The 15494-nt window shown below is 48.9% G+C and overlaps 1 protein-coding gene across 1 annotated transcript in view; it reads left to right on the top strand.

Annotated features, from left to right (window-relative positions):
- Positions 1 to 15494, top strand: part of SAMD4A (sterile alpha motif domain containing 4A) — a 230477-nt gene that overhangs the window by 192414 nt on the left and 22569 nt on the right. The window contains exons 5-8 of the mRNA XM_082848456.1: positions 512 to 621; positions 2787 to 2873; positions 10846 to 11179; positions 13435 to 13520. Coding sequence (XP_082704582.1) covers positions 512 to 621; positions 2787 to 2873; positions 10846 to 11179; positions 13435 to 13520 — 617 coding nt within the window. The remainder of the gene's footprint in view (positions 1 to 511; positions 622 to 2786; positions 2874 to 10845; positions 11180 to 13434; positions 13521 to 15494) is intronic.

Raw genomic sequence — 15494 nt, 5'->3', positions numbered from 1 at the left:
ATCTGCACTAAACCTAGAAAGAAATTATCTGGAGGATGAAGACTCATCATATGTAGTTGACGTTCTAAGTCATTTCTTTCGAAATCAAAAATGAAGTCGTCTGGCTAAAGCAGTGAATCCCTGACATTTTGGGGGCCATGAATCCCTCTGAGAATCTTATAGAAGCTGTGGATGACCCTCTGCCCAGGAAAGCACCCATATATTCACAAATTGGGATGAAATTTTAGAGAATTGCTGTATGTTCTGAAGCCCACGGACCCCAAGTTAGCCACCCCCTGGTGTAAAGAGTAAGGGAGCCCAACAGTGGGAATATGAGAACTAGATCAAGGCTTCAAAGTCTGTAATTTGCTGACAAAATTAAACAAGTAGTAACATAAAGGTTTTTTTTTTCTTTCGTTTTTTTCCCTCTGACCACCACCTTCTTTTCCTTTCTCTCTTCCCACATCTCTTGTCATCTCTTCTCTTTCCCTCTGAATTTCTCTCCCCATCTCCTGTGCGTCTCGCACCACAGATGTTCCAGCCTGGTTAAAAAGCCTCCGCCTGCACAAGTATGCCGCGCTCTTCTCCCAGATGACCTACGAGGAGATGATGGCCCTCACTGAGTGCCAGCTGGAGGCTCAGGTATGTGCTTGGCTGGCTATCCCCGAGAAGGTAACCCGGGTGGAATCTGACGTTCAAGTCCAAGGCAGACCTTGTTTGAACCCGTACCTGTACCCACCTGGTAGCTTGCCTTGTTCTAGGAACTGCCAGGTGCTGGCCAGCATGCCATGGTGAGTAGGGCTGGGTTCTTGCCTTCAGGGTCCACTAGGAGATGGGAAGATGAACAGGTAACCACAGAGTAAATGAGGGTGAGAAAGAATGTTATGAAAAAGAAATAACCTGGGTCCACACTTCTGGGCTGCTAGGGAGGAATCAGAAGAAGTAACATTGACCAAGACCTCAAAGAGTCTGTGTCCCTGCTTTTGTTTTCCTGGGCCCCTCCCTCTGTCTGCCCAGCCAGGGCTGGTTTGGAGGATGACAGGTTGGTTGTGTATTGTCCAGTCCAGTTATAAATCACCTGACTTCTAGTAGTTAGGAAGTAGAAGCATCAGCTCCTGTCTCAGACCTTCCCCAACACTTGTCCGAAAACACATTCAGACTGATCTTAGTTGGAATGGAGAAAGTTGTACAAAATATTTTCTTCTAAGCACCCTAAATAACATAGGACAGCCATCGAGCATGGGATTACCCCAGGTCTCAGATGTCAGTTCCCTCTGTGTGCTATAAAAGGACAAAGTTCCTCCTTCCCTCTGTGGATACCGAAGCCCAGGCCAGTCAGCAGAGCCCCTGAAACTAAGCATGTTTCCTACCATGCTGTGCTCGGGCAAATAGATCTGACCAATGTCTTTGTTTCCCTTGTTTAAAATGCTATTTGCATGTTTCAAATTGACCTCAGTTTCCTTTGAGCGGTGATTTGAGAGAATTAATGGTCTGAATGGGCTAATAGTATTTCCCCTGCAGGAAGAGGAGATTATACCATTTGGGGCATGGCTGGTCTGGACGGGGACCTCCCAGCAGATCCTGGTTTCCCACTGCATATTCAGTATCCACAGTTAACCTCTGCAGGCCTGGCTGAATACCAGTATTGAGTTGTAAGACAAAGCCCAGAGTCACTGCACATTCTCAGAGAATGAAAGGCCCTAATTTCAGCTTCCTAACACTTCTCCCACTGCTTTTTTATCTCGATCACTCCTTGAGATCCCCAGGACTGATGAGAACTTCTTCTAAGAGCATTCTTGTGTTTGGGTCAGAGTTGAGAAAAAAATCTCAGTCATCAGTTGTTCGACTTGAGAAAAAACAAGAAATAATTGACACAGAGGGCAAAGCCAGAGGCCAGCACAGACTTTTCAGAGTAAAAATTCACTTGAACCCAAAGTCAAGGCTAAACAGAAATATGCCCCCAGTGCTTTATCTTAAAGAGTGGGTTTAGACATGATTTGAGTCTTAATTTTCCTCAGTAAAGGCAATACCTCTGGTGTTCCCATCTTTAAGAGAAATTTGATGAATATTTGCGAGAGTCATCAGAAGTTTATATTAGAGACCTGATTTGAGAAAGAACCTTCTGTTTGGAAATTTGCAGTCTCTCTAGTCAACAAATGTTTAACCGAATCCTTGGGCTCACCACTGATGCACAGTTACGCAGATAAAATCCATAATCCTAACTGTGAATCCTAATCCTCTATCTAAAGTGATGACTGAAATATAGGTTTAAGTTCTCTATTCTAGTTTTCCTTATGGAGAACCAAGAGGGGCTGCAAACTGACAAAAACTAGCCTGTGTTGTCTGACAGCAGGTGAGAACTGCACTGGATTTCACGTCTCCTCGAGATGGGTAAAGATAGGAAAGCTTTGAGAAAGCAATGTGTATCTCTGTATGGGGTTGGAACCTTCAGGAAAACTGGAAGGGACCGAAATGATAAAACCTGGACACAAGGAGTGAGTGTATGACCTAAAAGTCATCTTTTAAGACTATGAAGAAATTTCATGCTGGATGGGATAATTGGCTATTTCTCGTTCTCCTAAAGGCCACAGCCAAAGGACACAGGCAAATATGTAGCCAGATGGAGTTAAAGTATTTAGTAAGAAGAGGTTGATGACAGTGGATGTTGAAGAGAGAGACAAATGGATATTTACTAGTCTGCACACACGTGGGAACCAAGAAGACAGTAAAGTACTAAATAGCTTCCAAGAATCTCTAAGCTGATGCTTAAAAATACGTTTTTAAATATAACTTTTACTTCATTACAGAATGTTACCAAAGGTGCAAGACACAAAATTGTCATCAGTATTCAGAAGCTCAAAGAGAGACAAAACCTCCTGAAGTCTTTGGAAAGGGTAAGTTACTACCGGGTGATGGGCCACTTCCACCTTCATCGTGGGAAAATGGGCCAAGGGAGAATCTCAGTTGAAAGTGTCATCGGCAGATCTTGTAGAGAGTATCATGCTGTTTCCTTACCCAAGTCAGAAAAACATGAAATGATTTTGAAGTGAAGTTGCCTGGTTATACATGCTTCTATGTAATTTAACCGCTGAAATGGACTTATTCCCTGCATCCAGGCATCCCACAACTGGCCATCCCAGAGCTCTGTGGAAATGTTTTACATATATTCCCTTCTGCCTTTTATACATTTGTAGAGATGCAGGAGTGTTCAGCCCACAGTCAGAGGCTGCAATCTTGACACATGAGTGTAGCGAACATACAGATGTGCTTCATCCCTGCTGTCCACCCAGGGAAGGATCTTATTTTGAGAAAAGCTGCCCCCAGAGAGGCAAACACCAAGTAAACCCCAGGCTTCAACAGAGAGGATCAAAATCATTTGACAGGCAGGCATGGTAGGCTCTCCAGAGAAAAATTTCAGACATTAACCTACCAGAATGGGTCCCTGTGACTCTGATAGGAACCATCTCAAAAGCGCACGGTGCTGAAAAAGAGTTTATTCCATTGTTAAAAGCAGTTTATTCGCTGCTACCATCCCTTTTTGTGTGCTGCCTAAGCATGTTCTCTTCCTGTCATTGTATCTGGATGTCGCCACAGTAAGGATGTCATTTTTAGGGCTTGGTGACTTTATGAGTTCATCTAAGGTCCAAAAGAGAGCAGGCCTTGTGAGTCAGTGCTGCTAGGCCGCAGTGTGGAGATCCTTGTATATTGCTGTCGGGAGGCAGCAGCTGGGAGGCAGCTGGGAGTGGTGGGTGGGAAGGTACTGATATTTGCTGCCTTCAGAGCTTGGGTTGTAATCTCTTCCAGTAATCCCAGGGTGCCTTTGGAAGGGAGCAAAGTATTGAGGTAGGTGAGGCGAAAGCAAGTTTTGTAAGCACATAAACATTTTAATGTCATGGGAATTTTTTTTTTACCTTATTCACAAAGATGTGTGACAACATATAAAATTATGCTTAATGCATATCTTATAAAATATAAAGTAATATGTAGTTACAGAATATACATCTTTATAAGGAAGGTGGGTTTTTAAACCTCTGGATGGATAGATAGAGGCTACTCATAGGCACCTCCTTGATGAAAGGCCTGTTCTTAATTAAACTGAATCACCAATGACAAGTAACCTATCCAAGTGAACTTGAAGTTGTTGTTGTTGTTCTTAATTTTATATCAACTCCTCTCCCAGGCAGTTTGCCTAACAGAGTGATTACTGCCGTTTTTATATAACTGTTCTTTTTGGGGGAACATTCAACAGGCCAGTTTTCTCCTTATCTGTTAAAAAGCACAGAAAACATTTTACATAAGGATTAGATTGCTAAGCATTATGGTAAAAGAGCGATGTTTTCCGCACTATTTCTGGAGCATCCTTCAAGAGCTCATTCATATCCTCTTGTCACTGAGGATATGCACCCACCTGGGGGACAGAGAGATGGAGTTGCTGTTGGCTCCACTCCATGCAACGTTGGACCAAATCAGCACGTGGAAACACGAGGGCAGCAAGGTGGCTTGGGCCGCCCTCACGTGCCACTGACTTTCTATCTAGCCTGTCATAAGTCGGTGACACTTTCTGTGTCCTATATTTCACACCTAGAATAACGTTGACTCCACAAAAAGACCTTCTCCCTGGGTCACTGGACTGGGAATGTTAAAAAGAAGACAGGGCTTCCCTGGTGGCGCAGTGGTTGAGCGTCCGCCTGCCGATGCAGGGGACACGGGTTCGTGCCCCAGTCCGAGAAGATCCCACACGCCGCGGAGCGGCTGGGCCCGTGAGCCATGGCCGCTGAGGCTGCGCGTCCGGAGCCTGTGCTCCGCAGTGGGAGAGGCCACAACAGTGAGAGGCCCGCGTACCGCAAAAAAAAAAAAGATGACAGATGTAATACAGAGTCTGAAAGCAGCTACTGGCCAAGCAGAAAGCATGATGAGTTTACTCGGTGTGACTTCTTTGAGGAGGGAAGCTGTGGACAACCACGTTGGGCTTGCTTGAGAACACCCGAGTCCAGACACCTGCGAGCTTGTCCCTTCGGGAGCTGATGGCCTGGGGGTGGGAGCGCAGCTCTCCTCCGCATCCACTGAGGACTCAGCCCCTGGCTCTGTTCTCTCTTCTCTGGGAGCCGCGCCTGTCCCGCTCTGCCAGGGAGAGGGCTGTCGGTAACCCGTTCCCACACGGGCCACCAGCGACAGGCTCCGATCAGCCATTTCTCTGACATTCCCAGACATCCTCAGCTGATTACGCCGTTGGAAACGCTGTCATGATGCCCTTGCCTCCTATGGCATTCTTACGTCACACAGAACCCAGAGATTTCTAAGGAGATGGCCGGGACCCCGCCCGTGGCTGAGTTCATAACCAGCAGCCGCTGCAGATAAGCTCTAGGTCCAGAGCGCTTCCACTCAGCTACTGAACACTTACTAAGCAGCTGCCTTGGACTAGATTTCCCCTGTCCACTGGAGGCTCACCGTGAGGAACTGGTGGTTCCCACCCTCGGGGAGCTCGGGACACGAGGTACCACAGATAGATGTGTAGTAGTGCGCTCAGAATCCAGCGCGATCCGCGTCATCACTGAGGCTGGTGGGGACGTCTTCCTGGGATGAAACAGGCCACTCCACCGCGATGAGGATGGAAAGCAGAGGGGAGCCAGTGCTGGCGGGAGGACTCGCTGGGAGCCCGTGGCCAGTGGTGGGCCCCTGAGCCAGGGCGGGGGCCGTGACGGTGGAGAAGGATGAGAGGGTCAGTTAGCGGGAGTCCGGGCATTGGCAGGAGGTGTGGGCTTGGGTGTCCTGCGATTTGGGAACTGAAAATAGAGGAGGAGCTATAGCGTGGGAGAAATGGAGTTGAGTCTGGCGGATGCAGTCTGAAGTGCCTGTGGGACACCCAGGCAGAAACAGCAAGTCAGTGTCCAGGAGAACAAGTCTAGAGTCCACAAGGCTCTGAAAGGCTCAGCTGTGGGTCGTTTGTGTGTGAGTGGTGGTTGGTACCCCCAGAAGTGTGTGGCGAGTGACGAGAGCCGAGAAGAGACCCTGGGTGGGGGGCAGCAGAGGACATGGAGGGACCAAACAGCGACAGACCCCTGAGGGTCAGAGAGCGAAGGAGGGACCATGGAGGAGTCACATCTCATGAGGACTGTCACTGCCCCCTGGAAGTGGCCACCAGCAGCTCACTGGTAGCCATGATGAGTAGGGTTTCAGAGAGATGGGAGGGGAAGCAGAAACCCAAGAACCGGCGAGCGTGAAAGGATATCGAAGCTGTGGGGTCAGGCAGTGTAGACTTCTCAAGGTATTTGGTAGAAAAGGAAAAGGGAAGATTAGAATGGTCACTAGGGCAGATTTTCCAGCATTTATCTTTAATAATGAAAATGTTTCCATGTGCTTATATTTACTGTCTTTTTTCAACTGACTCCCAAATGATGAAGCTGAACCATTCTCTGAGCCTGGGAACCTGGCCTGGAGAAAGGAGACACACACACACACACACACACACACACATACACTCGCACGCACACACTCACAATCTCACACACACTCACACACATACACTTCTGTGTTGCCACTGCTCCCTGTCCTGGCAGTATCCTCACGCTGCATGGGTCCCGGTAACCGTAAGCATCTTAGGGCAAAGATTCTCTCATATTTGTTTTTACACCCCCAGTGTCTGACAGTGCCCGGCCCGTAGGGAGAATACAGTTAAGTAGATGCAGGAGTGCTATCTGTTGGGTGAGGAGTCCAGTTCTTCTCACACAGAGAGAAGGATAGAGCCACGGGAAGTTACGTAAGTGCCGGGGCCGCCACTGGCAGCCAAAGCTCTCGCTTCCAGATGATGTGCCCCTTGTGGCTGTTACATGCCCCTAGAGAGGCTCTGAACCAGTCTTCCTCCAAGACCTAAGAAAGCCAGGCCAGGAAGGCTGAGACAGTCAGATTGTAGCCTCCTTCCCACTTGTCGGCCCTGAGCTGTGCCTGCCTGAGTGGACTGCTGTGCAGGAAGGACCAGCCTTCCCACTTCTGCTCTCACATGAGCTCCTTGGCTCTGCACGGGAGTTAACAGGCAGCTTTGCTTCTTTTTGTGTTCATAACACAGGATTATATTTATGGCATGAAGGATCAGTGGAGACTTGGGCTGATTCCCTCTTTTTGTCAACATGGAGAATTCATTCCCACAGCCCCTCGAGGGTACAGGATTGAGCTAGCTTCCTTCTCAACTTGGGCCCTCAGTGCTAAGTTCCGGACTTCACTCTGAAGTGTCAGGAATGTAACCGGATGATCATAGTGCCACCCCACGGAGGCTGGCATAAGCAGGAGTATTGCCAGCTGGTCACAAGCCAGGTGTTGTCTTTGAGACAGTGGCTTTGAAGTCAAAACAGAAGTCAAAGCATGATTCCTGATTGTGATATTTTCAGAAAGTGTCCAGCGTTATTCATTATGTTTATGCTTTCCTTGTTGGTGTAGTTGTCCCCAATAGAATAAGATCTGAACTTGGGACAAGTATATGCTTCCTGTTTGAAGGAGTTCGGCTCTTAGCATAACCCAGATCTCCTTCCCCATCACTGAGTAACTACAGAAGCCTTCACGCCACGTGACGAGAGCAGACAAGGTTTCAGTGGCAGTCGACAGAGTATCACAAGTGTGCATTAGCTCCCCTCAGTGGTAGCTGCCACGCGGGATGGCACAGCAGGGGTACATGTGGTCACCCAGAGGGGCCTGCCAGCTCCGCCTGCCCAGCCCCCTTTCATGGGGAAGCCTCATCCCTTCTCTCTCCTCTCCCTTCCCCTCCTCAGTCAGGGCTGACCTTCCACACCCAGGTGCTGGCTGGGCGGTTGGCAGAAACTGGAGGACCTCGAGGCAGGGGTTGCCCAGTTGGCGCACAGTTTGGTCAGAAAAGGCGGCAGGGGCTCTTCTGGCATAGGTCAGCTAGCTTGCCTCCCTGTGTCACGCCCTGATAGATCACCAGGTCCAAAGTCGAGGAACCAGTCACGTGACAGCATCAGACTCTGGGAAAGGGCTGGTCCAGCTTGGGCAGTGGGAAAACTGGGAATGACCAGGAGCGTCCTGCCTCACGCATCAGGCTGGCAGACACAGGCTGCAGGCTGGTCTCACCACACACGGCCCTCTCCGCCAGGTTTAGAAGGAAGAGGGTAGACTCTCTGAAGCCTGCCTCTTTAAAAGGAAAATGGGATTCTCTCCCCTGAAGTAGGCGGGATAGTGGCCCTGGCCAGGTTTGAGACAGTTCTGGTGGCTACTTAACATTTCACTTCCCTCCGAATCCCTGCGTGCCAACTAGGCTGAGGCACCATTCAGGCTCTGCTTCCAACCCGCGAACAAAGCAGGTTCCCGCCAGCGACGGGGCGGGCTGTCGGTGTTCTGCTGCCCAGAACTGAAACATGCCTGTCCAAGGCTACGTCCTCAGATTTCCTCTTTCTAACTGATTGATGGGCGGTCCGGGTGTAGAAATGATCACGTTCCATGAGCTTGTGTTCCTTGACATCATCAAGCAATTTTTCTTGGTAAGAGAGGATCCCAGGAACGGGTTGGTACTCATACTTCAGGCTTTTAAAATTATGTCCTTGCTATTCTGGGCTCTCAGAAGATCAAATACTTCATTAGTAATCAGGGCCCTGGTAGTCACGGTCCTTCCCGGGTCCCGGGCAGAGGTCTCCTGCCTAAGCATTGGGCAGCACTGTGGCAGGGCAGGTCCACCCACCACACCACGGAAGACCCCCCAACCCCTGACCTCCAGCCCCAAGCATCTGAGCCTGTTCTGTGCCTCTGCGAGCATTGGGCAAACAGATAGATGTCTACCAGAATCAACTTTCACTCCTTTTTCTAATAAATAATGCCCAGGATATAAAACTCTATGTATAGGAGGATCTAATTTTATTATATAAAGGCATGTGTGTAGTACAGACGATTATATACATTACAGGCATACCTCGCTTTATTGCACTTCGCACATACTGCCTTTTGCTTTTTTCTTTTTAACAAATTGAAGGTTTGTGGCAGCTCTGAGTTGAGCAAGGCTTTTGGAGACCTTTTTCCAACAGCATTTGCTTATTACCTCATGTCTCTATGTCACATTTTGGTAATTCTCACAATATTTCAAACTTTTTCATTATTATTATATTTGTTATGGTGATCTGTGATCTTTGATGTTACTATTGCAAAAAAATTATGACTCATTAAAGGCTCCAGTCATGACTAGCATTATTTAGCAATGAAGTCTTTTTTTTTTTTTTTTTAAAGGCTTCTGTTTTATTTATTTATTTCTTGGCTGCGTTGGGTCTTCGTTGCTGCATGCGGGCTTTCTCTAGTTGCGGTGAGCGGGGGCTACTCTTCGTTGTGGTGCGCGGGCTTCTTATTGCGGTGGCTTCTCTTGCTGCGGAGCACGGGCTCTAGGCGCGCGGACTCAGTAGTTGTGGCTCGTGGGCTCTAGAGCGCAGGCTCAGTAGTTGTGGCGCACGGGCTTAGTTGCTGCACGGCATGTGGGATCTTCCCGGACCAGGGCTCGAACCCGTGTCCCCTGCATTAGCAGGCAGATTCCTAACCACTGTGCCACCAGGGAAGCCCCAATAAGTATTTTTTAATTAAGGTATGTACATTGTCTTTTTTAGACATAATGCTATCGAATATTTAATAGACTATAGTGTAGTGTAAACATAACTTTTATATACACCAGAAAACAAAAAACATTTGTGTGACTTGCTTTATTGAGATAACTGGTTTATTGAGGTGGTTGGGAACCAAACCCGGAATATGTCCAAGGTCTGCCTGTATAGTATATACAGTTCTCATCTCATGTAGAAGAAATTCTTGCATCCCTGCCCCAGACTGCTGACTCCTACACTCAGGCCCCCATGGCTCCTTGGACCTCATTTTCCACCCCCTCCCCTCCCCCACCCTGTTCTACCCCAGCCCTCCTTGCTGTTCCTCACACACTCCAGGCTCCCACCTCAGTGCCTGTGCCCTCTGCCTGGAGCACTCCCGGGAACCTGCAGCTCAGGCTCAACTGGGTTCCTGCTCCAATGTCACCCCGTCGCGGAGCCTCCCCTCCCAGCAGCCCTGCCCTGTGCCTTAGTCTCTAGCATGACGAATGTTCATCTCATGGCAGGATGTAAACTCCCTGAGGGAATCCTACTGGCTTTCTCGCCATATCCCCATGCCTAGCCCAGTGCACAGCAGGTCAGAACACCCAAAACATACTTATAGATTTAACAAAGAAGCACATAACACTGAAACCTGCAGCTTTACAAATATTAACATCATCACAACCACCTGATGAGGCAGGTCCTACTGTTACCTTCATTGTATCCACAGGGAAACTGAGGCACAAAGAGGTTAAGTCATTTACCCAAGGTCACACAGCAGTGTCAGAATTCAAACCCAGGCATCTGTCCTAGAGTCTGTGCCTTTAACCACCGCCTGTGTTGCTTGTATCATGCGCTGAATGAAGGTGTGAATGAGCACGTTCCTTCATCTACAACAAATCACACGCAGGTCAGGAAGCCACCGTGTGACCCTGTATAACTTTGTTATACAGCTTCTAAAGTGTGTGAATGTAAACTAAATAAATGCATTTTAAAGAAAGGCATTGAGGAAGCCAGGGAAGGAAATGTACCAAAATCATTTTAGTGATCATCACTAGATAGTGGGATTTTAAAGTGATCATATTTTCCTTGCCATACCTGTATGTATTTTCCAAGTTTTCTGCCTGGGCTAACAAGAGAATGATTCAGTTTTCAATGGTTGCTCTTCCAAAGAACACTCTAACGAAGGGGTCAGCAGCCCTGAGCCCTGCGTGGGAACAGCTCGGGGAAGAGGTGGGGCGGCATGGAGGAGGGTCACCCAGTTCCTGACCCTCATGGAGGTCTTCTCCCTCCGTCCATCCAGGACATCATCGAGGGGGGCAACCTGCGCATCCCCCTCCAGGAGCTGCACCAAATGATCCTGACTCCCATCAAGGCCTACAGCTCCCCAGGCGCCACCCCCGAGGCTCGCCGCCGGGAGTCCCAGGCCTCACACCCTCCTTCGCTGATGGGCCCGGAGAGCCAGAGCCCCGACTGCAAAGAGAGCGCCGCGGCCGCGGGAGCCACGGCCACTGCCTCGGCTGGGGCCAGTGGCGGGCTCCAACCGCACCAGCTGAGCAGCTGTGACGGGGAGCTGGCTGTCACCCCCCTGCCAGAGGGGGATCTCCCTGGGCAGTTCACACGTGTCATGGGGAAAGGTAGGACCCGATTCTCCCGCCTCCCCTTTCCTCTTCTCGACACCACTGACCAGAGCTCCCAGTTCCTGAGAACCTTCCCCAGGGTGCTAGGCAAACTACCAGAGTACATGTCATTAGCCCATTTTACAGATGAGGAAAGTGTGGCCCAGAGAGGTTAAGGTATTTGGATCTGAATTTCAAGCTCTCTGATCCCCAAAGGCGTCTTCCTTCACCCTGGCTCCCTTCTCTCCCACTTCCTCAGACCAGGGCCTCCTGGGCCCTGCTGGCGGAGCGCTCATTGGGCCTTTGGATGCTCAGGCTGAAGGCAGCCTTCCCACGGGCCACAGAAGGTACCACAGCCACACTGTGTGTGTCTGTAAGGCAGCATAGAATTCCCACGTGGTCCTTTGGGTAAGAGCGCCCCTTCTGCCTGTGACTGCCCTGTGCCCGGCCCTTATGCACATATCCTTGACCCTGTCTGACACTAGAATAATTTGTGCTTGATGGGGTATTTCTCAAAAAATCTCGTTTATTTAAAAAATGTAGTGAATACCAGTACTTTTCCTTTGGGAAGGGGAAACAAGTTTTTTCTCTTCCATTGTGCAATATTTCAGACCATTTAAAACTGGGTTCTAACGAAAAGGACAGCTGAATCTTACAGGCGCAGTGAGACACTTCCTATGGTACATGTCCTTAAAAAGACTGAAATCTGTAGAAATCTGGCTCAGAGGAGATGGTTTGTAGCATCCCTTGGAGCTGAAATGCTGGTAGCTTCCTGGTCCGGGTAGGTCCCGCCACCTTCTCACTCTCCCCCACCCCCAAGTGGGCTCTTTGCTGTGTGGATTAGAGCAGACGGCCCCATGGGTGGAGGTACAGGTGGGCGTGGTTATCTGAGAGTGTGGTACATCACCCCCCTTCCCTGTGACAAGACCCATGTGGGCTCTGCCCTCAGGGGACTCGCAGTCCTCTGACATGGTGTCTTTTTAAAATTTAACTACTTTCAAATAAATTATAAAATTAATTCATGCTCTACATAAAAAATCAAAGCTAAACAAAATAGTGAAAGGTGAAAAATAACGCCCACCTACACCCCAGGCCCTGCCATCTTCGTCCTCAGAGGTAACCACTCTAAACGGTGCGGAATATCCCTTCAGAAACATTATAATCATATACAAGCTCATGAGCATCCTTTTTACACACACACGGGTCTTGCTTACATGTTTCTCTGCAGCTTGTTTTTTTTCACATTATATGCTTTCAGTATTTCTAGCAATACAAAAGCACCACCTCATTCTTTTTTAAAGGCTGCGTACTATTCCCCTGTATGCATAAACCATAATTTAACAGGGCCACAATGAATGGGCATTGAGATGGCTTCCATGTTTTGTTATTACCAACAATGCTATACTGAAAATCTACGTGAAATGGTATAAATGGGATTCTGTGACAGATTGGTTATGCAGGATTAGGGAGAGAAAGGAATCCTGATGCCCCGTTTCAAGCTTCATGGCGAGGCATTTTTACTTCTCACTGACGTCTTTGTCAAACCATCTCCACCTGGCCTTCTAAACATTCCCATCAAAATCAGAGCATCAGGACCTCTAGGATGAGAATAGAATGGGCTACACTAGTGTGGCCATGACCTGTCCAGGGGGGTTGTGTCCTCCACCTGCAGACTAGCTCTGCTCTGTCTCTACGAGAACTTCCTTGAGTGTGTAGGTGAATGTGAGCCTGTGCACGTATAAATGTGGGTACCGCTTTGAGAAAATCACCCTCCTGTGACTGAGTAGCAGGCTCCCTGCTCATGTGCGTGCCCACACACCTCACATCCTAAAAGGCGTGCCAGCCTCACTCCTCTGGATGAGATGTGCGGCTCATTCACAAAATTACAGCTCTTGCTCTCTGATAAGGGCTGATGGTCTTAATGCCTTTGAACTCCCTCTCAAAAGGAACCTCTTTCAAAGACAGGGCTCCGGACGCTGCTGCATTCTTCCTCTTCCAGAGTGGGCAGGGTTGCAGAAGGCTTAATATAGAATGGTATGCGTGGAATTAACCAAAGGGGCTTCTGGAGGCAAGGGCTCCTGTGGTAACCAAGCCTTTGACTTCAGTGGAATGAGGAGCCTCCTGGCCTTTTTTGTGAACGTGACATAAAGCCACAGTCACACATACCTCTCAAAATATTGGTCCTGAAAGGAAATCAGAGGCAGATCTCAGAGGTTAGGATGGGTGTACATTTCTCTAATTCACCTTCCCTTTTTTATTTTTTTAATTCCCAGTGTGCACACAGCTCTTGGTCTCCAGACCCGATGAGGAGAATATAAGTTCCTATTTACAGCTCATAGACAAGTGTCTAATCCATGAGGTGAGTAGTGACAGGTTTCACGAAACTGCTTTTTCTCATTGCTTAAAAGTGGTTCTCAGAGTTTCTGTGGTGTGATCATTTGGGTCTCCAACACCTTGTGTTTGAGTCGGGGGGTCATTAATAATAGCTCGGGCAGAACTTGGCTGTGGTGGCTTCAAGCCTAAACGCAGCTTGCGTATTACTCTGGGGTCCAGAGATTCACCTGGACTGAGCTCTGACTTGGGGGCAAATACCTGAGCGAAACGTCCGGCTCCGGAAGCCTGCCCGAGGGACCGAGCCTGGGGAGGCTGACCACAGTCCTGCCACCTAGCCCCGGGGGTGTGGAAACATTTTCCCTTTGAGCTCAGGAAAATTGGAGGAGAGCGGGGAGAAAAGGAAAGCGTTCAGAAGAAATAACGTGTGTCTGTGTGTATGTGGTTTGGTGGTTATTCTGCTGTATTTTGACTTGTGATTCTTATAAGAATTGGTTTTATTTTTTTTAATTTTTATTGGAGTAGAGCTGATTTACAATGTTGCATTAGTTTCTGCTGTACAGCAAAGTGAATCAGCTATACGTATACATATATCCACTCTTTTTTAGATTCTTTTCCCATAGACGTCATTACAGAGTATTGCATAGAGTTCCCTGTGCTATGCAGCAGGTCTTTATTAGTCATCTATTTTATATAAAGTAGTGTGTCTATGTCTGTCCCAATATCTCCCAATTTATCCCTCCCCCCACCCCGCTTTCTCCCTCGGTAACCGTAAGTTTTTTTTTTTTTACATCTGTGACTCTGTTTCTGTTTTGTAAATAAGTTCATCTGTACCATTTTTTTAGATTCCACATATAAGTGACAACATATGATATTTGTCTTTCTCTCTCTGACTTACTTCACTCAGTGTGACAATCTCTAGGTAGCCTCCACCCAAAGTCCCACTCACCCTTTTCAATGTCCAATCCTGACACTGCTGTCATTTGGGCCAGCAGAAAATCAATAGGAAGGAGAGAAGGCAAGAACAGGGGATGGGTTTTAGAGCTCATTCATTCTGTAGATATTTATTAAGTACCTAGATCCTGCCCCTGGCTAGGGAGCTTCCCATGGGAGGGGAGTGGGTGAGACAAAAAGAAAACAGGTCACCACACATATGACAATAAGGCCACCTCCGAGGAACTGGAGCCCAGGAGGCGGGTACCTACCCAGAGCCCAGAGGCACTCCGTCCAAGCCAGACCTGAAAGGCGAGCAGAATCTTAGTGGGAAAGTCTTGGTCCACGAGGAAGCGGAAGAGAGCAGTCAGGCAGAGGGAGCAGCGCTCGGAGGGGCCGAGGATGCTTGGATTCGGCTTCAGCGGGGTCTGATCAGGGGAGCATTTACATTTCTGAAAAAGCACACCGGAACCCTGCTTCCTCTCCCACGCCCACACTCAGCACTGAGCCTTGAAGATACTGCAGGACAAGTTCCCTCCCACCTCGCCTCCAGTCTGCTGAGCCCAGGAGACAAAGTAACGAGTCCTCCAGCTGCCTCCGTTGGATGGTGCACTAGCTTCCTAATTGGTCCACGCCAGCCCCGACGCTGTGGCCTGGTATTTCTCCCTTTCCTGCCGTCGTGCATGCCCTCCCTGGGCGTCCTGGCTCTCCTTTCTGTGTCTTTCCCCTTTTCCTCCCTGGAGCTCCAAGTGACAGGTGCCAAGGTGGCCCCGTGTGGGCTCATCTCCCCTGACTGCAGGGGAGGGGGGCACGTCACTGACGGGAGTCACAGGCAGAAAGGAGCTTGTGTCCTGTCCGCTTGCCTGCATCCGTGTCAGGATGGAGGGGCCAGCTCTCTGCTTCGGGAGGGAAAATGGTGTTTGAAGCTTTTTATGATTTGAGTTTGAGTAGAGGGAACACGTTTGAATAATTTTCCACAGCCTCGGGTTATTCTGTGTGTGCAGAACCCACCCTCCCCGCGAGGCCCTGTCGAGGCACAGTCTCCAACCGGGCTGGAGACTCGCCGGGG

This window comes from Leucopleurus acutus (genome assembly GCF_964270905.1).
Source record: "Leucopleurus acutus genome assembly, chromosome: 1".
Lineage (NCBI taxonomy): Eukaryota > Metazoa > Chordata > Mammalia > Artiodactyla > Delphinidae > Leucopleurus > Leucopleurus acutus.
This window is presented reverse-complemented; position numbering and strand designations above follow the sequence as displayed.